Source organism: Vulpes lagopus, chromosome 1 (assembly GCF_018345385.1).
Source record: "Vulpes lagopus strain Blue_001 chromosome 1, ASM1834538v1, whole genome shotgun sequence".
Lineage (NCBI taxonomy): Eukaryota > Metazoa > Chordata > Mammalia > Carnivora > Canidae > Vulpes > Vulpes lagopus.
In genome coordinates this window covers 90,849,921-90,875,379 of record NC_054824.1, presented here as the reverse complement: position 1 = coordinate 90,875,379, position 25,459 = coordinate 90,849,921, and the positions used below count along the sequence as shown (strand labels likewise).

The window sequence follows — 25,459 nt, the reverse complement described above, 5'->3', positions numbered from 1 at the left end:
CCATATGATCCAGTAATTCTACTACTGCTTACTTACCCAAAGAAAACACAAATACTAATTTAAAAAGATAAATTAGACCCTTATGTTTATTGCAGCATTATATACAATAGCCATGATATGGAAGCAACCCAGTATCCGTCAACAGATGAATGGATAAAGAAGATGTGGTATAGCCTTCAAGGGGAGATGGTGGAGTAGGAGGACCTTATGTTGACCTGATCCCATGGATAAAATTAGGTAACACCATATCAGTGTAAATAAACGAGAAAATACACAGACTAGCAGAACCAACTCTTCACAGCTAAAAGTAGAGAAGAAACCACATCAAAGAGAATAGAAAGGGCAGAGACATGGTTGAGACCTAAATGGACTGATAGGTTTGTCCACAGCAGTGAGGAACATAGAGATGAATGAAACAGACCCTCACACCAAGCATCCCAGGCACGAGGAACCTGTATGGGAGAGACAAATCCCCATACTTTTGGCTTTGAAAATCAGAGGGGTATGGCTTCATGAGTTCTTACAATTGGGCTTAGTACCTCGAACTGTGAAAATCAGTAGGATGGATTCTGGGAGAACAATAGAAAAATGAATTCTATCCTTAAAGAGACTGCATGACAAACAGCCCCTTAGAGATATGGCATAGAAGCAGCAGTTTGAAAAACATCTTGGCATCAAAATTGTCAAGGAAGAAGTCAAACTTTTACTCTTTGCAGATGACAAGAAACACTGCATAGAAAATCTGAAAGACTCCACCAAAAAAATTACTAGAACTAACACATGAATTCAGCAAAGTTGCAGAATATAAAATCAATGTGAAGGAATCTGTTGCGTTTCTACACACCAAAGGAATCGATCCCATTTGCAATTGCACCAAAGACATTAAGATACCTAGAAATAAACCTAACTACAGAAGGACAAGGTCTATACTCTGAACACTACAGAACCACTTATGAAAGAAATTGAAGAGGACACAAAGAAATGGAAAAGTATTTCATGCTCATGGATTGGAAGAATATTGTTAAAATATCTATATTACCCAAAGCAATCTACACATTTAATGCAACCCCCATCAAAATACCATGAGCATTTTTCACAGAACTAAAAAAAACAATCCTAAAATTTGTATGGAACCAGAAAAGACCCTGAATAACTAAAGAAATTCTGAAAAAGCAAAACACTATTCCAAATTTTGAGCTGTATTATAAAGCTGTAGTCATCAAGATAGGATGGTACTGGAACAAAAACAGACACAAAGCTCAATGGAATAGACTAGGGAACCCAGAAATGGACCCACAACTATATGGTCAACTAATCTTTGACAAAGCAGGAAAGAATATCCAGTGGAAAAAAGATAGGCTCTTCAACAAATGGTGTCAGGAAAATTGGACAGCCACATGCAGAGAAATGAAACTGGAGGACTTTCTTACATCATACACAAAAATAAATTCAAAATGGATGAAAGACCTAAATGTGAGACAGGAAACTATCAAATGTGAGACGGGAAACTATCATCTCCCTAGAGGAGAACACAGGCAGCAACCTCTCTGACATTGTCTGTAGCAATGTATTACTAGACATGTCACTGGAAGCAAGGGAAACAAAAGCAAACATGAACTATTGGGACTTCAAGATAAAATGCTTCTGCACAGGGAAGGTAACAATCAACCAAACTAAAATGCAGCCTACTGAATGGGAGAAGACATTTGCAAATGATATATCTGATAAAGGGTTAACGTCTAGAATCTCTAAAGACCTTACCAAACTCAACCCTCCCCCCCAAATAAAACAAATAACCCAGTTAAGAAATGGGCAGAAGATGCTTTTCCAAAGAAGACATCCAGATGACTAACCGAAGATGCTCAACATCACTCATTGTCAGGGAAATACAAATCAAAGCCACAATGAGATACCACCTGTGTGGAGGTTCCTCAAAGAGTTAAAAGCAGAGCTACTCTATGATCCAGCAATTGCACAACTGGGTATTTACCCCAAAGACACCTGTAAGTGAAACACTAGGAACCTGCACCCCAATGTTTATAGCAGCAATGTCCACAATAGCCAAACTGTGGAAGGAGCCTCGGTGTCCATCGAAAGATGATAAAGAAGATGTGGTCTACGTATACAATGGAATATTCCTCAGCCATTAGAAAGGATGAATACCCACCATTTGCTTCGATGTGGATGGACCTGGAGGGTATTATGCTGAGTGAAGTAAGTCAATCGGAGAAGGACAAACATTATATGGTCTCATTCATTTGGGGAATATAAAAAATAATGAAAGGGATTATAGGGGAAAGGAGAGAAAATGAGTGGGAAAAATTAGAGAGGGTAACAGACCATGAGAGACTCCTAACTCTGGGAAATGAACAAGGGGAACTGGAAGGGGAGGCAGGTGGGAGAATGGGGTGATTAGGTGACAGGCACTGAGGAAGGCAACTTGACAGAATGAGGACTGGGTGTTTTACGTTGGCAAATCAAACTTCAATTAAAAAATACATATATATTATATACACATATATATTATTATATATATATATTTATATAAGAGATACTACCTCACAACTGTCAGAATGGCTAAAACTAACAAAAAAGAAACAATAGGTGTTAAGGATACAGAGAATGGGGAACCCCCCTTGTGCTGTTGGTGAGAATGCAAACTGCTGTAGCCACTCTGGAGAACAGTTTGGAGGTCCCTCAAAAAGTTAAAAATTGAACTACCCTATGATCCAGCAATTGCACTACTAGGTATTTACCCAAAGGCTACAAAAATACAGATTTAAAGGGGTACATGCACCCTGATGTTTATAATAGCATTATTAACAATTAGCCAAACTATGGAGAGAGCCCAAATGTCCACTGCATGATGAATAAAGATCACACACACACACACACACACACACACACACACTGGAACATTACTCAGCCATCAAAAAATGAAATCTTGCCATTTGCAACTATGTGGATGGAGTTGCAGTGTATTACACTAAATGAAATAAGTCAGAGAAAGATAAATATCACATGATCTCACTCATATGTGGAATTAAAGAAAGACAACATATGAACATATAGGAAGAGAGAAGGAAAAGGAGAGAGGGAAGCCATAAAAGACTTTTGAAAAAAAGATTTTATTTATTTATTTGAGAGAGAGAGAGAGAGAGTGAAAGAGAGAAAGCATGAGAGAGGGGAGGGTCAGAGGGAAGCAAATTCTCCACAGAGTGGGGAGCCTGATGTGGGACTCAGTCCTGGGACTCCAGGATCATGACCTGAGCCAAAGACAGACACTTAAGTGACTGAGCCACCCAGGTGCCCCAAGCCAAAAGAGACTTTTAATGATAAAGAACAAACTGAGGGTTGATGGAAGGGGGGATGGGCTAGATGGGTGATAGGTATTAAAGAGGGCACTTGTGGGTTTTTTTAAAATTTTTTTTAATTTAAATTCAATTTGCCAACATATAACACCTAGTGCTCATCTCATCATGTGCCTAAAAAGGGCACTTGTGATAAGCACTGGGTGTTATATGTAGGTGATGAATCACTGAATTCTACTCCAGGAGCCAATATTGCATGGTATGTTAACTAACTAAAATTTAAATTAAAAAAAGAAAGAAAATGCTTAGGGTATCTGGGAAAACTTATTTACTAATCTTCATAAGGACACTACTTTCAAGAACAGGAGACAGAGTTGACTTCCCTAACATATAGGAACAGACACAGAGAGCTAGAAAAAAAAATGAGGGAGCAGAGGAATATGTCCCAAATTAAAGAACAGGACAAAATCACAGCAAAAGAGCTAAATAAAACCAAGATAAATAATATGCTTGAAAGAAAATTTAAAGTAATGGTCATAAAGATACACACTGTACTTGCCAAAAGAGTGGATGACCTTGGTGAGACCTTCAACAAAGAGGTAGAAAACATAAAAAAGAACCAGATATGAAGAACTCAATAACTGAAATTAAAAAGGTACCAGAGGGAATAAATAGTAGACTAGAGGAAGCAGAAGAACAAATCAACAACCCGGAGGACAGGGTAATGGAAAGAAATCAACCTGAACAGGAGAGAGAAAAATAATAATAAAAACTGGAAATAGACCTAGGGAAATCAGTGATATCATTGAGCATAACATTCACATTATAGGGAGAGAAAGGGGGGCATAACATTTATCTGAAGAAGTAATAGCTAAAAATTTCCTGAATCTGGGGAAAGAAAGAGAAATCCAGATCTAGGAGGCAAGGAGAGTCTCCAAGCAAATCAATCCAAGGAGGTCTACACCAAAACACATAGTAATTAAAATGGCAAAAAGTAGTGATATAGAATTTTAAAAGCATAAAGAGAAAAGGAAACAGTTACATATAAGGGAAACCCCATAAGGCTATCAACTGCTCTTTTAGCAGAAACTTTGCAGGCCAAAAGAAAGTGGAATGATATATTAAAGTACTGAAAGAAAAAAAACCTACAGCCAAGAATACTCAATCCAGCAAGGCTACCATTCAGAATAGGAGGGATAAAGAGTTTCCCAAACAAAAGTTACAGGAACTCATGACAATTAAACCAACCCTACAAGAAATGTCAGAGACTTTTTGAGTGGAAAGACTATAAGTAGGAATAAGAAAAGTAGGAAGCACAAAAGCAGTAAGATTAAGTATATTTATAAAAATCAGTCAAGGGACAAAATAAAAGGATGTGAAGTATGACACCATATACCTAAGAGGTGGAGGGGAGAGGAGTAAAGAATGGGTTCAAACTTAAAGGACTGTGAACTTAAAATAGATTGCTATATGCATGTTATATATAAACCTGATTATAACTCAAGTCAAAAACCAGTAACAGATATGCAAAAAATAAAGAGAAAGGAATCCAAGTATATTACTAAAAAAAGCCAGCAAACCAGGAGAGAAAAAGAGCAAGAGAAGAAAGGAACAGAACTACAAAAACACCATATAACAAGTAACAAAGCGTGCCTGGGTAGCTCAGTAGGGTAAGCATCTGCCTTCAGCTCCAGTCATGATCCCAGGGTCCTGGGATCGAGTTCCCTATTAGGCTCCCTGTTCTCCTTCTCCCTCTCCCCCCTGCTCGTGCTTGCTCTCTCTCTCTCTCTTTCAAAATAAATAAATAAAATCTTAAAAAAACAAACAAGTAACAGAACCTTGATTAGTACATACCTATCAATAATTACTCTGAATGTAAAAGGACTAAAAACTCCAATGAAAAGACGTAAGATGGCAGAATGAAAAAGCAAGACCCATCTGTATGCTGTCAAGAGATTCATTTCAGACCTAAAGACACCGGCAGTTTGAAAGTGAAGGGATGGATGTGGCCATGTGGCTCATCTTTGCTGTCATCTCCTTCCCACCACTCCTCTGGCTGTACTGCCAGCCTGACAGTGCTACCTAACCATAACGCAGCCTTAAAAAGTAGAAAGGTATCTCAAGCCCTGCTGCAACAGCTTCTTCTCCCACCTTGCCTCACTGTGGGACCGATCTAGGCCAACATCTACTGTAGGGCCAAGATACATATGTGCATGCTCAGCAAGAAGAGGTACTCTAGTGCCACAAACGTGCCTGCAGGACTAAAGAAAGAGGGCTGGGTGCCTCAGCAGGGGCTGTGCAAATGCAGGAACAGCTGGAGGACAGCAGCCTAATGTGGGCAGGAAGGGCAGCTACCGATATTCCAGGGTCTGGCTGGGGTTAAGTGAACTGGAAGCACTGGCTAACGGAGATCCATGCCCTGTCAGGTGCCTGCCAGGCACCAGCTCATGCTCCCTGTTTTTTCTGTCCTGCGGGGGCCAGGGAGGCGGGGGTGCCAGGCTAGGTATGCAGCAGCATGTGCCGAGGCAAGGTGGCCTAGGTGTGCAAGAGCACTTCACCATCATACCCCTGTGGATGGGTGGGTTGCTGCTCTGCTGGTTTCCCTCTGTCTTCAGGTACAGCCTTCAGGGCATCTGCCCTAAGGCATGCCAGGTGCCAATCTGTCTTCAAGTTCTTTTTCTGGATTGGCTACTACAACAGCTTGCTCAACCCAGTCATCTATACTATCTTTAACAGGGACTCTGGTGTTCCTTCAAGCACATCCTCTTCTGTTGGAGGAGAAGGGACTTCAGGCAATGAGCTGCATTCCCCACCTGGCAGAGACCCTGGGCAGCTACCCACCAAGAAGTAGGAAGGCTAATCCTCCAGGAGAAAGTAGAGGCAGCTTCCCCAGAGACCCAGGGATGGATTGGCCTCTAGGGCACAGTGGATGGGCAGGAGGTGGACTAGACTGCAGGCACCTGGGGAAGGGAGACAGAGGGACAACCCTCTGCCTTTTTATCTCAGCAGAGGGCTGCTTCAAGGGTACCAGGCCTGAATCTGGTTCTGGGAGTCCTGCAGAGGTGTAGCTGTGAGGTCAGGGTCTTAAACAGCAGAGGCAAATGTAGCCTCCTACTCGAGTGAGAAAGGAGCCCTAAAGGAGGGCACTGACAATTTTTGGTTCCTGAAAGTATTTAAACGTTTGCCAAAAATGGTAGCCAACACAGCCAAACTATATTCTAAGTAAACCTTTATAATAAAAAAAAAAAGTGAAAGGATGGAATAGCATTTACCATGCAAATGGAAGTCAGAGTAGCATTGGACAAAATAGACTTTAAAACAAAGACTGTAACAAGAGACAAAGAAGGACACTGTATAATCATAAAGGGAATAATCCAACAAGAAGATATAAGAGTTGTAAATATTTAGGCACCCAACATGGGAGTACCCAAGCACAAAAAGCAGGTAATAACAAACATGAAGGAAGGAAGTGATAGTAATACGATAATAGTAGGGAACTTTAACATCCCACTTAAATCAATGGATATATCATCAAAACAGAAAGTCAAGGCAACAGTGGCTTTGAATGACACACTAGACCAGATGGACTGAAGAGATATATTCAGAATATTCCATCCTAAAACAGCAAAATATATATTCTTTTCAATGTACATGGAATATTTTCCAGAATAGATCACATACTAGGCCACAAAACAAATTTCAATGAATTCAAAAGATTGAAGTCCTATCATGCATCTTGTCTACCACAATGTTTCAAGACTAGAAATCAATCAGAAGAAAATATCTGGAAAGAACACATTGAGGTTAAATAACATACTACTAAGTAATGAATGGATCAACCAAGAAATCAAACAAGAGTTAAAAAAAATACATGAAGACAAATGAAAATGAAAACAAAAACATCCCAAAATCTTTGGGATACAGCAAAAGCTGTTCTAACAATATAGGCCTGCCTCAAAAAGCAAGAAAAATCTCAAACTATCTACCCCTATATCTAAAGAATCTAGAAAAAGACAAAAACGTCAAAGGAAGGAAATAATAAAGATTAGAGCAGAAATAAACAAAATGGAAACTAATACACAATAGAATAGATCAATGAAACCAGGAGCTAGTTACTTGAAAAAAAATCAACAAAATACATAAACCTTTAGTCAGGCTACCAAAAGAAAGAGAGAGAGAGGGAGAAAGAGAGAGAGGGGGAGAGAGAAAGAGTCAAACAAAGTCAGAAATGAAAGAGAAATAACAACTGACACCAGAGAAATACAAAGGGCTGTAAGAGAATATTATGAAAAGTTACATGCCAACAAACTGAACAAGCTAGAAGAAATGGATAAATTCCTAGAAATGTAACCTCCTAAAACTGAATCATGAAGAAATAGAAAATTTTAACAGATCAATTATCAGCAATGAAATTGAATCAGTAATCAAAAAAACTCTCGGGATCCCTGGGTGGCGCAGCGGTTTGGCACCTGCCTTTGGCCCAGGGCGCGATCCTGGAGACCTGGGATCGAATCCCACGTCAGGCTCCCGGTGCATGGAGCCTGCTTCTCCCTCTACCTATGTCTCTGCCTCTCTCTCTCTCTCTCTCTGTATGACTCTCATAAATAAATAATAAAAAAAATTAAAAAAAAAAACTCCCAACAAACAAAAGTCCAGGATGGCTTCACAGGTGAATTCCATCAAAAATTTAAAGGAGAGTTAATGTCTAATCTTCTCAAACTATTCCAAAAAATAGAAGAGGAAGGAGAACTTCCAAATTCATTCTATGAGGCCAGCAGTATCTTGATACTAAAAGCAGATAAAAACACTATAAAAACAGAACTGTAGGCCAGTATCTCTGATGAATATAGATGCAAATATCCTCAACAAAATATTAGCAAACTGAATCTGACTATACAATACCTTAAAAAAAAATCATTCTCTGTGATCAAGTGGGATTTATTCCTGGGATGCAAGGGTGGTTCAATACTTGCAAATTAATCAATGTGATGCATCACATCAACATCAAAATAAAGGATAAAAACCGTAGGTCATTTCAATTGATAGAGAAAAAGCACTTGAAAAGTACAACATCCATTCATGAAAAACAACTCTCAACAAAGTAGGTTTACTGGGAACATACTTGAGCATAATAAAGACTATATCTGAAAAACCCACAGCTAACATTATACTCAATGGTGAAAAACAGATCTTTCCCCCTAAGATCAGGAATAAGACAAAGTTGTCTACTCTTACCACTTTTATTCAACACAGTACTAGAGGAGGGAGTCCTAACTGAAGCAATCAGACAACAAAAAGAAATGAAAGACATCCATATTGGTAAGGAAGAAGGAAAACTTTCCCTATCTGCAATGACATGATACTACTTGTAGAAAACCCTAAAGATGCCACCAAAAAACCCCACTACAACTGATAAATTGGTTCAGTAAAGTCATAGGATACAAAATCAATTATACAGAAATCCATTGCATTTACATACACTAATAATGAATTAATAGAGAAATCAAGAAAAAAAAACATTTACAATTGCACTAAAGTAATAAAATACCTAGGTATAAACTTACCCAATGAGGTGAAAGACCTATATTCTGAAAACTATAAAGCACTGATGAAATAAATAGAAGATGGCATGACCAAATGGAAAGATATTCCATGCTCATGGATTGGAAGAACAAATCTTGTTAAAATGTCCATACTACCCAAAGTAATTGACAGATTTAATTCAATTCCTATCAAAATGCCAGCAGCATTTTTCACAGAACTAGAATAATCCTAAAATTTGTACAAAACCATAAAAGACCCTGAATAGCCAAAGCAATCTTATAAAAGAACAAAACTGGGCGTATTGCAATTCCAAATTTCCAGATATACTACAAAGGTGTAGTAATCAAAACAGTATGATACTGGCACAAAAACAGAAACATAGATCAGCAAAATAGAATAGAGAGCCCAGAAATAAACCCATGTTTATATGGTCAGTTAATATATGACAAAGAAGGCAAGAATAGGCAATGGGAAAAAGACAGTCTCTTCAACAAATGGTGTTGAGAAAACTGGACAGCAACATGCAAAAGAGTGAAACTGGACCACTTTCTTAAACCATATACAAAGAAAACCTCCAAATGGATTAAAGCCCTAAATGTAACACTTGAAACCATAAAATTCGTAGAAGAGAGCACAGGTAGTAATTTCTCTTACTTGGCTTTAGCAACTTTTAGAAAAGTTTCTACCTATGTCTCTTCAGGCAAGGGAAATAAAAGCAAAAATAAACTATTGGGACTACCTGAAAATAAAAAGGTTTTGCACAGCAAAAGAAACCATTGACAAAACTAAAAGACCACCTACTAAAGGGACATTTGTGAATGACATACCAATAAAGGGTTAGTATCCAAAATATCTAAAAAACTTACACAACTCAACACCAAAAACCTCCAAATAACCCAATTCAATAATGGGCAAAAGACACCAATAGACATTTCTCTAGAGAAGACGTGTACAGATGGCCAACAGACACACAAACAGATGCTCAACATCACTCATCATCAGGGAAGTGCAAATCAAAACCACAATGAGATATCATCTCACACCTGTCAGAATGTCTAAAATCAAAAACACAAGAAATAATAAATGTTGGTGAGAATGTAGAGAAAATGTACACTGTTGGTGGGAATGCAAACTGGTAAAGCCACTATGGATGACAGTCTGGAGGTTCCTCCAAAAATTAAAAATGTAATTACCATATGAGCCAGCAATTCCACTACTGGTCATTTACCCAAAGAAAACAAAACCCCTAATTTGAAAAGATATATGTACCCCTATGTTTATTGAAGCATTATTTACAATAGCCAAATTATGGAAGCAGCCCAAGTGTCCATCAACAGATAAATGGACACAGAAGATGTGGTGTGTGTGTGTAATATTACTCAACCATAAAAGAATAGATTCTTGAATCAATCTAGAGGGTGTAATGGATGTATCTAGATGGTATAATGCTAAGTGGAATAAGTCAGGCAGAGAGAGATAAATACCATATAATTTCACTCATACGTGGAATTTAAGAAGCAACACAAATGAAGGAAAAAAAAAACAAACCAAAAAACAAACTCATAACTATAGAAAACAAACTGACGGTTACCAGACTGGAGATGGGTGAAATAGGTGGATTAAGAGTACACTCCTCGTGATGAGCACCGACTAATGTACAGAATTGTTGAATCGTTATATTGCACACTTGAAACCAAGATAACACTGTATGTTACATTTTTAAAAATTTAGAATAAAAAAAAAACCCTTAAAACTTGGGAACAAACCCTTAGAATTAAAAGAAACCTTTAAAGCCTTAGTGGTTTTATTATTTTTTTTTTCCTTAGTGGTTTTAAATAGTTCAACAGGTCAGTTTTTTCTTTTGCAATATTGTTCATCTATATCAGAGACATATAAGATTTTCCTTATTTCTAATATATATGATTTAGCTTTAAAGTGATTAACAAAGCATCTTCCTAACTAAATACCATGTCTGAGATTGAGGTCCTATTTCTTAAGGACGTGCTAAAATATTTTACTTTGAAATGAGAAAAGACTTAAACATATTCTAGCAGAAACTCAGACAACCAATGAAATTAAGTTTGATGGTGCTTATAGATTAAGAGCATGTGTGAAGGTTGGCATCAGAGTTTTGAGGAACAGACCAAGGGAAAGGAAAACATGATGCAACATCACCAGACCCTCAAGGCTATGGCCAGGGGTGGGCAAACTAGGAGCTATGAGCCAAATCCAGCCATGCCCATTGGATCTCCTACTGTCTATGGCTGCATTCAAACTACGGCTACAAAGTTGGGTAGAGATTGAGACCCTATGGCCTGCAAATCCAAAAATATCGACTATTGACGCCATCCAGGGTATGCTACCCCAAACCGTGGCACCTTGGCATATTCAATATCTCAAGCTCAAGGAGTTTGAGAAAACAACAAAAGCAGGAAGATTGTTCTAAACCCTTCTGCTCTGAATGCAGGAGATAAACCTCACATGTGAGAGATGCCCTCCCCTTGTACTGAAGGAGGGGACACAGAGGGGCTTATCACCAAGAGGGATGTTAGGGCTGAGAAGCCTGTATAAACAAACCTTAATTTTTCAGCATTTACTACCCCTAACCCAAATCCCTGTGCCTTGTCAATTCTTCACAAACTCATTGTTTCTTTGTCTAAAAGGTTTAAAATCTTCCTGCTCTGGTCATGTCCCTGGGTCTTCACTCCCTTGTGAAGGCCTCCCATGTACATGTAAAAATTCAATAATGTGTCTACACTTTTCTCCTGTTACCCTGTCTTAAGTCAGTTTAATCCCCAGAATCAGCCAGAGACCCAAAGAGGGCAAGGAGAATTGTTCTCTCCCCTGCGCGATCTACTCCCACCCGGATTTGTTCAACCTTCCATAGGTGATCAAAGCAAAGCAAGCTGGCGCATTTTGACAGAGTAAGGAATTCCAGGGTTTCATTCCTGAAAGCATCCCAGCGTCCCTCTGGGTGTGTCTGGGGAGAGCAGACCAGGCCAGGTGCACCCTGGCTCTGGGCCGTGAGAAGTCACTCACACATTTCAGCATTTCCCTGCAAATCCGGAGCTGGAGGAGGGATACAGCCAGTGGCCTCTGAAAATTCAAGACACGCCTGACCCACTCATTTTCAACCCAGTTCTGAATCTTGAGGTTAGAACTTGACTTAGGTGACCGCAACGGCCACTAGCTTAGCTGCCAGCGTTCCTCTTTTCCTCCATCGAGGATGGAGAGGACCAAAGCCAGCCACCCAGACCTCTTCGCCTTCCATCAGTGACTGCATTATCACCTTATCGCCTCCCTACCTCCAACTATGTTCATTAGAACCCTTTAGGAAAAAAAAAATTTTCTTTTTAAAGAAAGCTCTACCAATCCATAAAAGTTTAGGAAGCCCCGACGAGAATAGCAGGCACAGTGTCTGGCCAACGTGAAGTGCTCAAATATGTGTTTAACAAGTGAAACAGATGACACATATACCAGCTGCTCATACTTTTCCCCACCAGCAGGCCTCCAGCTCACTCCGGATTAGTCCTCACCCGGTGGCAGAGCAAGCTCGGCAGCAGAGGGGGAGGTGAGCGAAACCCCGCAGCCTGCAGCTCAATCAGGGCTCCGTTTCTGCGTCTCCCCTGCTTCTCTGGTCCCTGCCACCTCCTGGGTCCCGCCCCACAGGCCTCCCCCAACCTCCATGGACTCTCCCAAGGTTTATGCAGATGTAGGACCCAGCACCTCATCCCGTGCATTCTAGAACCCTACCTGGCTCATCCTCGATTGCTCAGAATGCTCTGCTTTGCTAGTACCCCCCACCACCACAACCCCTGCCAATCTACTCAGTTTCCTCTGGACCCCAACCTCTCCCAGCCCTGAGGTCCAGATTGAACCCAGGCATCCCGACACAGCCTGTGCCTGCACAGAGCATTGGCACAGCACGGTCTGCGAGGGCATTTGTGATATTTTGTAAGATGGGCTCGGCTCTCCTTTCCGGATGTACCTATTATAGTTATTATGAATCATTAACTAAAACTCCTGACGAGCTGGCCCCACCCGCCAGCCCGCCCCCTTCCTTTCTCAGGCCCTCCAGGGCTCCAGGCTAGTGCTCACTTCTTTCTTCTTCCAGCCCCGGCTGTTTGGATCTCCGGCTTCCTCTGCACTAAGATTATTATAATTGCTGAACTGCTGTAAGACATTCAGATGTACCTGACAAGATGCAGACTCTCGGGGGATTCATTTTTCCTTAGCTGGGTTTATTAATAGGTGCAGGTTTGACGTTACCTGAAATGAGCTTTTTTTTTTTTTTTTTTTTTTAACTGCACAAAGAAACGTTCGTTTTTGTTCCTCACAGAAGGAAGTAGGGCAAATATCAAGGCCCAATGTTTTGCCCTTCATCAAAAAAATTCTTTTAGACACTGACTCAGAGCCTCTTAAGTAGACCAGAATTCATCCCCACAGTCAGGCCTAGAGAGGAAAAGTGCTGGTGAGGGAGAGCAAGGATAACTCAAAGCACGCAGAAGGGCCAAATTTGGCTTGATGTCCTCATTAAAAAAAAAAATGACCCCCATGGGAGTTTTGTCTGAATTTGGGCGGTAGGAGAGAAGCCAGTTCTGGTGAATACATTAGCAATTTTAAAAAAAAATTGTTTAGCAAACATGTTGAAAGCAACATGCCAGTCAAAGCTCAGACTCAAATGATTTTCCTTGCCGACATATGGCATTGACTTAATGGGACAAATGAGATAAATAATATAATCATAGTGGATTCCATGTGTTTATAATTGTGCCTTTGATCTATACAGTGTGAAGTGCTTTGCCAACATCAGCTCACTGATCTTCCCCGCCACCTTCTGTGACATGTATGGGGCTGCTTTTATCCCCCTCGCTTCACTGAGACGCTAAGAAGTAGAATGTCTAAAGTCATCAGCTTGTAATGATGAAGCTAAGAAAAGATCCTGCCACCCGTGAGTCCTGCCTAATTCAGTTTCCTGGCTATTAAGACTCGGCCTCTTCACCAGGGATTCAATAAGCAGCTTAGCTCCTGGCTTCTGCTTCTCTCCAAACAAATGGCTGCAGGTACAGGCAGGGGGTATGTGAAAACTTCACTCTGATCTGACATTAATTTTAATGCACCGCATCACATTTTTTGGTTCCTTTCCTCCACCGTTCAGCATTATCAGTCAGCTTCTTCAATGCCCAAGAAAGAGACTGGGGTAGTGCCCCCCCACCTGCGTGCATATAATTATGCCTTTTTTTTTTTTTGGTGTGTTCTCTGGAGTCTCTATGAAAACAGAAGCTGCTCAAATATAAGAAAATCATAAAAACAGACAGTAATTGCATAGAGGTGTGCCTTTATATTAATAGTGGTGAGCTCACTAGAAAGAGGCTGCTGTAGGGTTGGACTGGCTAAGTTTCTTTGGTGACATTCCAACAGAGGCCATAAAGGCAGCCAAACACAGCATGTTCTGTTCAGTCAAGGATTCTAGAATATGCAAATGTTGCTCATCAGAATAAGCTCAGATACCTAAAATTTTCTATTTCTTCATTTTTCTCTGAAAGCTTTCTTTCAAGTTCTGCTTTAGCTTCCAAGAGTTCAAGCTGGAAGCGAAGAATCTTGCTTTCATTACGTTCCAGAGCTCCCTGAAATACATAAATTAAAAGTACTAAGTTAAGTCTACTTTTTGAATGCAAATTTTTTTTTTTAAGTGATGTATGTCACTACTGTAAGCTCTCTTTGGAGTTGCCGGAAGAGCTCCAAGTTCAAACCAGGTCCCTGAAGATTGGAACAGGATGAGAGACAAGTGACTGCTTTTGTTTGTCATGTCACTCACAGCTTTGACATTCCTAGGGCTCTCGCCTGTAGTTCAGGAACTAGAATTCTAACACATTTTTTTAAAATAGAGAATTTCAATCTTGTCTGTGACTATATTTAAACCTTTTAATTTATTACTCTTGACTTCGCTTAATGTAGTTCATCTTCAGGATGAATCAATAAAGGGATCAAAGGTAGGATAAGGAAGGTGGTAACTCCTCCTTGGGATCTTTTATTTAATACTGGACATCATGGAGGAATAGAGAAAAAGTTGAAAGCATTCAGAGAGCAGGAAACAGGCTAGTGTCCAAATATTGTCAGAGGAAGAACAATAAAGGAATTTAGGATGTACTTGACACATAATACTCGGTGTGAGCCATCATCACCATAATTATTAACACTACTTCAGATAGCTTGCTTTGACAGCTAAGGAAGTCTCCTGCCCCTCCGAGTATTTAAATCTAGGCAAGGCAATTACTGCCAGGGATGTTATAAAGGTGATTCAAGTTTAAAAGTATAGCTTTGAATAAATCTTTAAAGCCTGTTCCAAAGACACAATTTATAGAGAAGTAGAAACAAACAGACGAAATATTTGGACTATGCTACGGAAGATGTTCCTAAAGAGCACAAGGTGTGACCACAATCTACTGGGCAGTTACCAATCGGCAGATCGTCCTGAGGGCAGGAGTAATCCTTATAGCCTTTTCTGGGGTGTGCTTACTTACCACGCACAACCAAAAGTGAAAAAGTAAAAACTGCGTAGCAATTTCAAGATAAAAATAGGAAAGACGTTAGGAATTTTAATATGTCTTAAGGCCTTGCTGCTGTTCCCTCAACACTATCTTCAATATAAAAGAAAATAAATCAAAAAAACCCAAACAAAGCCCAATGCTTGGAGAGCAATTTCCTGCAAGGAAACGGTGCCCTTCCTTCAGGGGAAACTGTCACCTCTCACCCTCTGGAATCCACAGAGAAAGTGAATCTTTGGAGAAGGCGACCCGGGATAATTTGAGTTTTGTGGCTTCAAAAATAATGTGATAAAGTTTCTCATAAAGGCTCACCCAGGAAAACAAATAACCCAATTTTACAAATACATGTCCAAGTTGATGAAGTATTTATGGATGCAGCAAAAGACAAAACTTGGGAGATGTAAATAGAATATAATGCCATCTAGTGGTAGTCACTGGTATCAGGGCCACCGCCTGCCTTTCACCTGCGATGTGCTAAGTCAAAACCCCAAATGTCTTTGTTATATGGGACTCCAATTGCGCCCGCCCCATCGGATCTCTCACTGGCTCGTCATAGTGCTTGGAATTTCTACCATAAATATTACTTCTTTAGGTTAGGGTGGTGGCTTTAGAAAGTCCCGAGCCAGGATGGCCAGAGGACCCAAGGGAACAGGTAAATGAAACAAAGCTCACCAACTTTACAAGGTTACCAGCCTTGCTAGGTGACACACCACCACGCTACCAACTGAAAGGGTTCTGGATAAAACATAGAAGACCTCAGAAAGGCAATTATGCATAAAAAGGTGAGGGCTGTGTCAAAAGCCATGGACTTGACAACTCCACATGCAGGACACTATGGACACAGCTTCCGTCTGGCAGGTTTCTTACAGAAATGTAGTGATAAGATGTACTTAAGAGACATTGCTTGGCATGGAGCAGTCCTTTGGGGTCTAAATTTTCCATGATCATACCTTCCAGAAAGATCTGTTTAAGATGGACTGCTTTGCCTTTTAAAAGTCATTTTCTTGGCGCGCCTGGGTGGCTTGGTTAAGTGTCCGCCTTTGGCTCAGGTCATGATCTCAGGGTCCTGGGATTGAACCCCACATTGGGCTCCCTGCTCAGTGGGGAGTCTGCTTCTCCCACTTCCCCACTGCTTGTGCTCTCTCTTGCTATCTCTCTCTCTCTCCTCTCAAATAAATAAAATTAAAAAAATATTTTCTCAGTTGGAGGGTGAGTGATGGGATCTGCATGTTAAGTACTAGGTGCTTAGTCTAAGGGAGAGTCAAGCAGATGAAATTCAGCTACAAGAAAAGAGGCTTTGCAGGGTGTGTTAACTGCTTAGTGAACGTGATGGATGACTCCTTTTAGCTCACTCTCTTTGGCAAAAAGTCTTCTCAGTGGCTCTTTCAATCACTAGCACACACCCAGGGATGAGGTCAGAGATTGTTCCTGAACTTTTAATCCATAACACTCAAAATGCTCCTGTCAAACAGTCTGTACAAAGATAAGCTTTTAGGACAAATGTTTGAAAGCATCACTTTGAATCTCATTTTTAAAACTAAACGGTTTGTGTTTTGTTTTGTATTGGATTTTTTTGGGGAAAAAAGTGGTTTCATTGACTTTTTTTTTTTTTTAAGATTTTATTTGAGAGAGATCGTGCGCATTGGAGATAGAGCAAGCACGAGTAGGGAGAGAGCAACGAGGCTCTGAGCCCACAAGTGGGCTGCTGAGCTAGGAGCCTGATGTGGGACTTGATCCCAAGACCCCAAGATTGTGACCTGAGCCAAAGGCAGGTGCTTAACAGACTGAGTCACCCAGGCACCCCTCACTGCCTCTTTTTTAAAGAGAGGAGGAGGTAGAGGATATTTATCCATTCAGCACTCAGTAGATGTTTGTTGAACCGCTACTACACACCAGGCAACGTTCTAGGCCAGTGCTTCTCAACTGTTGGTGTGAATATGAACCACCAAAGGATCTTGTTAAAGTGCGGATTCTGGTTCAAGAGAGCTGAGGAGAAGGCCGAGTCTGAATTTCTAACAAGCTCCAGGGCGATACAGCTCCAAGCAGCTGATCCATGGGCCACATTTTGAACAGTGAGAGTCTAGGCCCTGAGGATAAATTGATGACCAAGGTAGACACGGTCCCTTTATTCATTGCACTTGGTAGATTCGTCACCCTGATTGCTTATCCTGCCCTCTGAGCCTCCATTTCTTCATCTGTGAAATGGGGCAATAGTTGGTAGGGTGATGACATAATGCGTATCAACCATTGGGCATGGTCCCTGGCATTGAGTCAACACTTGAAGAAGCGCCATTTGGTTGCTGCTCCTGCTGCTGTTATTATTACTAGAATGTAGACTTTCTGTTCTGTCACAAGGACAAAAACCTTCCCAGCTCCCTGGAGGTAATACCTCTGCTTCTTCCAGTGCCACTTGGACTTGAGTCTTCTCTTGTTCAATCTGTTTCTTGACCTTTTCCATTTCACTCAGGTTCCTCTTTCCTTCTCTTACCTGATTTGTCAGATTGGAAATCTCTTCTGGAGAAGGAAGAAAAGCAGGTTAGTGAAAGGAACCAGCCTCAGACCCATGATATGGGGTACAGCAGACTGTTCCCCTGAGACCGTGGTCATGCCATCCTTGGAAATGTGATGGCAAGGCCACCAATGGCACATATGGGACCCTTGTCTGAATGCAAAAAAAGTCCCTCTTTCTTCTATATCCTTTTGCCACCTGCCAGAAAGCTGTCCACGACAACTGGAGAGGATGGTGCTTCTCTGAGTCCTCTCTGAGGACTGCGCTGCACAACCGCTAAGACTTTACATGGTGGGCCTGCTTGTCGGAGCCCTGCCAGATTGCACCTGGTGGTGCCGAGGCACACACCTGGGCCCCCCACCCCCACTTCTGGTGTAAGTGCTTAGCTGTTGACACCAGTAGCTGCTGTTGTGTCAGCCACTCAACACCACTCACCATTGCCACGGGAACTTAAAGCAGAAGCATGTCGCTGCCTGCCAGAAGCTGATGTGTGAGCCCAGATCAACCCTAGAATCCAAAGGAGGTCAAGCGCTTGAGGGTTTGTGGCTAGCCTCGCATGAACACAAGTCTGATGGAATAAGGCAACCAGAGTGACAAAACCAACACCATTCAACACTGTTATCATCAGTTCTGCTCCTTCCTGAAGGAAGCCTCTAGGAACTAAGAGGTGTGGGGTAGGGCCAAGCGGCTCTGGGCATTACCCACCGTCCAGAGGTGGGTGGAAGGAGCTCAAGAGCTTGCTGCTCCTCTGGTTCTTGAGCTCCCTGGCTATGATGTGATACGACCGACAAGTGTTTTGAAAAGTTACAAAACCAAACCCTCTAGATGACAATCTTTATGTAGTGAATCCTTCTCTTAGAAGCTCTCTCCAGAAGAAAACTTGGGGCAGTGGTTCACCACTCAGGATCACTTGGAGAACTTTTGAAAAAGGCTCCTGCCCAAGCCCCAACCTAGACCAAGTGTGATCTCCAGACCAGCAGCACTGGCCTCAAGGGCAATCTGTTAGAAATGCAAATTATCAGACTCCGCCCTAGACCGGAGGGACTCTGGGGATCTGGCCCAGCCAACCATTTGAACAAGCCCTCCAGGCAGTTTGGATGCAGCTGAAGTTTTCTGACCACCATTACAGCACCTTTCACCCGCCCAAGCTCACTGATCACGGGCTATGTGGGCAAACAGAGAAGCCAGATTCATGTACACCTCCATCAGTAACGAGCTTGCTCCTGGGGCATCTCAGGGCTTGAATGCACATCACTGATGGTGCTGGTGTAGGTTGGCAGCCTCTCTGAAGGGCTGTTTGGCAGTGTCTCAAAATTTAGAAATCTATTCCTTTAGCCCAGCAGTTCCTTTTTGAGGAATCTACCCCTACTGAGGAATCTACAAATCTGAAACATTATTATGTGTCCACAAATACATGCACAGAGTGTACATAGTATAGGATTATTAATTGTGAAAAATCCTACCTAAGGATTTAGGTAGATTTAGATAGAGTCTAGTTACATAAATGTTGATCATCCTTATTACAAAACACTATGCAACTATCAACAATCACGTGTGAGGTCTCCACGTACTGACATGCAAAGAGAATCCCGAGGCACGTGGAAGGTAGATAGCCGGTAGGTAAGTGTGTGGGGGCTGGAGACAAGCCAGCTGGGCTTAGATCTCCGATCTGCTTCCGATCAACTCTGAATTTGGAAAACTTGTGAATCTTACACGACTTAATATAATCTGCATTTTACAGACAAAGAAACTGACACATAAGACTGCTCTGAGAATTAAATAAGGAATGGTTATATATACGACAGAGCCTGGCGCGTCACGTAGGCTGCAGAAATATTTGTTAAGTTAGAAAATATATTGATGGATGAAAAAAATAAAAGGTGTGGAATCCTGAGCCGTCCGAGTAATCCAACGTATGCATGGGAAATCTCGGGAAGGCTGTGGATGATCAAGGAAATTCTTAATAGTGGTCTTCTTGACACAATGAACCTGCGGCTAAGGTAGGAAAGTGGTCTTATTTTTAGAACTTGATAAAAATAATAGCTGTGGTTTTAAAAAAAGAGTATTAAAAATGGAAAAGTTAAGACCCAAGTGGGGCCAGGACCATGCTGAGGTGCCTGCCGACAGCGGACAGCCTTGTCCTGGAAGCCGGGGCTCCCCCCGCACCCCCTTGCTCCTGCTCTGGCTCCAAGCCCGGCTCCGAGTACCTTGGAGACTCTTGTTGGCCGTCTGGAGGGCGTCCCGGCTCGCGGTGCTCTCCTCGTAGGCGCGTCTGAGCTCCAGGAGCTCGGCGCTGAGGGCCCGGGCCTCCCTCCGAGACGCCTCCAGCATGGCCTGTGACTCCTCCTGCTGCTGCCTCCAGGCGTCGAGGCACCTGTCAAAGTGCTGCTGCTTCCGGCCCAGCACAGCTGCGGAGGAGCGGGCCTTCCCGAGGTCACACAGGGTGTCCCCGAGCTCCAGCTGCAGTCGGTGCCTGGCCCTCTCCAGGGTGGCGTTTCTGGCGTTTGCCACCCCCACGGCTTCAGCGGCCTCCTGCAACCTGCTTGCCAGCTTCTTCCTGAGAAGGGGAGACCCGAACAAATGGCAAGAGAGGCCGCAACCCTCAGAGAGCTCACCCAGCTTGTCTTGGATTAAGACAGGGGGACGAAACAGGGTGGCCCCCTGAGGTTGGCTAAATGGCACCAAGCCAAAGAGCTCACGTCACCCGGATGGCTGCTGACCACCATGACCACCATCGTCTGGCTAGTGTGCCCACGTATGCTTCGTTTCCACTGCCCTTTGCCAACCTGATTGGTCTTGGAACTCAGGGGTCTCTACTCCTGTAAATCTTTGCTTAACCATAAACCTTCTTTAAGCCATACAGACCTTATGATGACTCCATTAAGAAACTGGAGAACGAGGAAGGTTATACCCAACATCCCCCCAACAGTGAGCGGCTGTTAAAAGTTCATAGGCACATCTAGTCTTGAAAGATCTCCTTGCTTACACCACTTCCAAGGAACATTCTTTGGTTCTCTCCTGCTCATTCTCCCTCCTTCTTAGTGTGTGGCTCCTGAACATGCCAAAATTCTGTCTTTTCTCTGAATTTCTTCTCCACCTCAGCTGCTCTTCTCAAATTTATATACTCAAATCCATCCCCTTGTTATGCTCACTTCGCAGGGCCCAGTGCTCTCGGGGTGAGGGTTCGGGGGACTCTAGCCCCCCCCCCCCCCCCGTAGTCCCTCCAGCATCCTCTCAGGTGGAGTGGTTTATTAAAGTGCTTCCTCCACCGCCCCCACAATGCAGTGCTCCGAGGCTTTCTAATGGATGAAATGTGTTCTCTGGCTCACATCTCCTGCAGGGACGCTGGCAGCCCCATTCTTACCCATTCATTACACTTCTTAGATGAAAGGTACCGTGTGTACCCAACCTCCTTCTGATCTACTATTATTAAACAGAAAAAGGTCCTCAGGAATGAACATGTGCCACACAAGTAGCCCCTCAGACCAACGTGGTCAAAAAGCCCCATTTTGGTGGAATCCTGCAAAAACCAATCTACGCTCAGCATCCAGGAGGGATCTGATCCCCAACAACTACTCCTTGTCCACTGGCTTTCTAAGCATAGTAACTTCACATCTTTGCTTTGTTTTTCTTAAATGTTAAGAAGGGATCTCTTTTTCTTTAAAGCCTTATTTATTTGAGAGAGAGAGAGACTGTGTGTGAGTGGCGGGAGGGGCAGGGGCAGAGGTGGAGAAAGAGCATCTCCAGCAGACTCCCCGCTGAGTGCAGAGCCTAATTCCCACATGCCTGAGATAATGACCTGAGCTGAAACCAAGAGTCGGACATTTAACTGACTGTGACACCCAGGTGCCCCCAAGAAGAGATACCATATAGTGACTGTTGTTAACAATCCGTCTTGTATATTTGAAAGTTGCTGTGAGAGTAGAGCCTTAATGGTCTCACCATAGGGACAATAAATGGTAATTACATAGGGTGGAGGATGTGTTAAGTAACCACATTGGGGTAAAGACTTCGCAATACGTACATACATCAAATCATCACACTGTGTACCCTAAACATATTTAATGGTATACAGGAGCTTGTGGCCCAGATGAACCTAGACTTGGTCCCAGCATGAGCATGTCAATGTCTATATATGTATATAGATATATCTATATCTATATACACACAAATATCAATTAAAACTCAATAAAGCTGGAGAAAAAAGGAAATTCTGATACTTTACCCCACTTAAAACTGGGGTCTTATAAAATAATTACATGTATTTTAGCTACTTAGAAATACTCAATTGGTACCAGAAAAGAAGGATTTTACTTTGGGTAACCAATTGTCTGAGGGACAAAGGGGTTTCACCAGGACATGGGGCCATCAGTGCTAAAATCAACCAGGCCCACAACTCCGTCAGGCAAAATGAACCAATTGGTCACCCTCATTTCACTGACATCATCTACATTTCATACCAACTACCATTTGTTCCCCAATTTGCCAACCACAGCTTCTTACTCAGTACTAGAATCTGTAAGATGTGGAAGACTAAGAAACAAAATCCCTATTTTTGGGGAATGTGAAATTCAGAAACAGTCAACTGGGTCTCAGGTGAGCTTGATTCAGCTAAACCGACTCATTCTATGAAGCCAATTAAAAAAAAAATAGAATCCTAGATTTTTTTTTTTTTTGTAGTTCTGCCTCTCTGGGGTGATTTAGAAAGAAAATATAATATAGGCAATGTTTTATTTATTTGATATTTAAGTTTGGGGGCACCTGGGTGGCTCAGTTGGTTAAGCAACAGACTCTTGATTTTGGCTCAGGTCATGATCTCAGGATCATGAGATCGAGTCCTGAATAGGGCTCTGTGCTGAGTGTGGAGCTGCTTAGGAGTCTCTCTCCCTCTGCCCATCCTCCCTTGCCCCCTCAATTCTCACACACCAGCTCTCTCTCTCTCAAAAAAAAAAAAAATAAGTTGGAAGCAGAAGAAGTATTGAGATATCATCATGTTGCCCATTATTTCTCTTTAGTTGTCATGTACTACAGGACAACAATCTGTTAGCTCAACAAATCCACATGGTCATAAGCAGTCTGTATGCTTTCCCTCTTTTTTAACCCTCCCGAAGAAACCTCCAAATTCTGCGACTGGTAGGGACTTTCACCAGCATTCTTCTACCATAAAAAAAAAAAAAAATCTGACTTTAGAAGCAAATGGCCTATTTCTAATATGCGGAGCCATTTCAGTTCAGAGCCCCACTTTTCTGTGGTCAGTGTTTTTCAAACATCCACTGCAGGTATTCTTAGTATCCATCATCCCAAAGCCCTTTTTAAGTTACTGTGGCTTCAGAGATGGATCACTTGGTACCCCTCCAGGGACAGGACACAGCGACTGTTGAACAAGTGCACAGCCATGTCTCTCAAAGATTGAGGTGGAGAACTGAAAAACAATATTTTTGGTTGAAACTAAAGAGAACTGGATTGATCTGCCCTGAGTTTTGCTAAGTTGCCAAGCCAGGGACATATTCTTTTCAGTAAACCTTTAATGACTATAAAGCTGGGGTTGGTCTGACACTTTCTCTCAAATTTACACAGTCCTTTGACCTCTGAACAAAATGCTTCAGTTCTACACCCTTGAACCAGGTCTTGATTCATCTAGGCCCCAAGCTCCTATAGTTCCTGAGAAGGACTTCTAAAGCCTTTATGTAGTGTTGGCTGTAAAACTGATATTCTAACCTTAGAGGTGGTCTGAGGGTGACTTCTTTTCAAAGAAACTTTTGGCCCTGAAGGCATATGAGGACAGATCCTGATATGTTTCCAGCCATCCCTGTCCATCTTCACAGACCACTTTGTAGTCTGCAAGTTGTAGACCAGAGACATAATTGACTTTAATGTATAGGGACGTATACACACATGAACTCAATTATTTTGATGTTCCAAATGAAATACAAGATTTTAAGCACTAGCCCATCTTCAAGTCATGTCTTCCATGAAGACTTGCCTTGCACCCTAGAAAGAGCCTCCTTTCTTTCACCAGGACCTCTTTATAGTCTTTAGTACTTTGTATTCTGTTATTTTTTAGCCCTGCTAAAGCACGTGCTCCTTGCCAGCAGTGGCTATTTCAGCTTTGGTCTCAGCCTTATTCACACACTTGGTAAGGATCTGTTAAGTGTCTATCGCAGGCCTTGAAGACACAGTCACTATCCTCACCCTCTGCCTCTGGGGTGGGGACAACCTTGCCCCACTCACTTGGCATCCTCCAAGTCCTCAGTCCTCTGGGTGATGTCATCTGCGTACTTCATTCTCCACTGCACCATTTCACTGTTGCCTTTGGAGAGAGCCCGGAGCAGCTCAGCCTTAGCCTCTTGTTCTTCCTCATACTGCTCTTGCAGAAGGTCATGGTCATGCTTGGCTGACTGCAGGGCCTGGGCCAGGGCACTCTGTGACTTAACAGACACAACACACATTAAAAAGGGGCACTGCTACCATTAACAACGAAGGGCTTGGAGGTGACATCTTTTTTTTTTTTTCTTTAGATAAGGTTAATAACAACCTGCCACAAATTCAAGCTGAACCTGAACCTAGTAAGATAATACCAGGGAAAGAATTTGGGATGAGAAAGGATCGAGTATCTAATTGCTGCCATTACAACAGGGAATAGTGTTCTATTTAGGGAAATGCTCACCTGACTTTGTGGGCTTCAGCAATAGGCAGGTATGAGGAGTTCTGGAAATAGTGGATAATGCAAAGGTAGCAAGAACATTCCCTATCATTTAGGTAGTAAGGTTTATAGTTAGCACTATCTAACATTCAGATCTGATCTGGTCTAGCTTTTCATTCGTTGATGAAAAAAAAATCTTTTATTTCATGTGCATATCTCTGAAAACTCTCTTATCACTTTGAAACAGCACTATACAATAGAACTTTCTACAGATGAAAATATTTTAGGGGCACCTGGGGGTGCAGTTGGTTAACTGTCCAACTTTTGGTTTCTGCTCAGGTCATGATCTCAGGGTCATGATCAGGCTCCCTGCTCAGTATGGAATCTGCTGGAGATTCTTTCTTCTTCTCCCTCTGCTTCTCCCACTTGTGTTCTCTCTTTCTCTCTCTCTGTCTCCCTCTCTCAAATAAATAAATAAATCTTTATTAAAAAATATTTTATATGGGCACCATCCAATATGGTAACCATAGCCACAGGTAGCTATTGAACACTCAAAATGTGCTTAGAACACTGTGTGGTCAAAACTGAATTTTAGTTTTAACTTATGTAAGTTAAAATTCAGATAGCCACCTGCAGTGGAGTAGCAGCTACTGTACTTTTTAGACAGCAGAGCTGAGTTCAGTAAGCCTTTCTGTCACTTATGTGGCAGTCTGGTTAACCTAGAGGCATCATTCCTATAAGATAACCTAGCCTAGTGGGAAGAACCTAGTCTAGTAGAGCCTGTGCCAGTCCTCATGGGTCCTTTCTGTAAATTAGAAAAAAAGTATCTTCTCAGTCCTTGGATGCAGCTCTGAGCGCACAAGGCTTAGTTAATGGCAGCCTCAGCCAGAACCCCCTTGGGCAG

At 42.1% G+C, this 25,459-nt stretch overlaps 1 protein-coding gene across 1 annotated transcript in view; it reads right to left on the bottom strand.

Moving 5' to 3' along the window:
• The window catches only part of MYH15 (myosin heavy chain 15), a 150,288-nt gene that overhangs the window by 30,027 nt on the left and 94,802 nt on the right, over positions 1 to 25,459 (bottom strand). Inside the window, exons 31-34 of the mRNA XM_041748566.1 lie at positions 24,144 to 24,340; positions 20,120 to 20,469; positions 17,793 to 17,917; positions 14,367 to 14,482 (exon numbers count right to left, since the gene is read on the bottom strand). Coding sequence (XP_041604500.1) covers positions 14,367 to 14,482; positions 17,793 to 17,917; positions 20,120 to 20,469; positions 24,144 to 24,340 — 788 coding nt within the window. The remainder of the gene's footprint in view (positions 1 to 14,366; positions 14,483 to 17,792; positions 17,918 to 20,119; positions 20,470 to 24,143; positions 24,341 to 25,459) is intronic.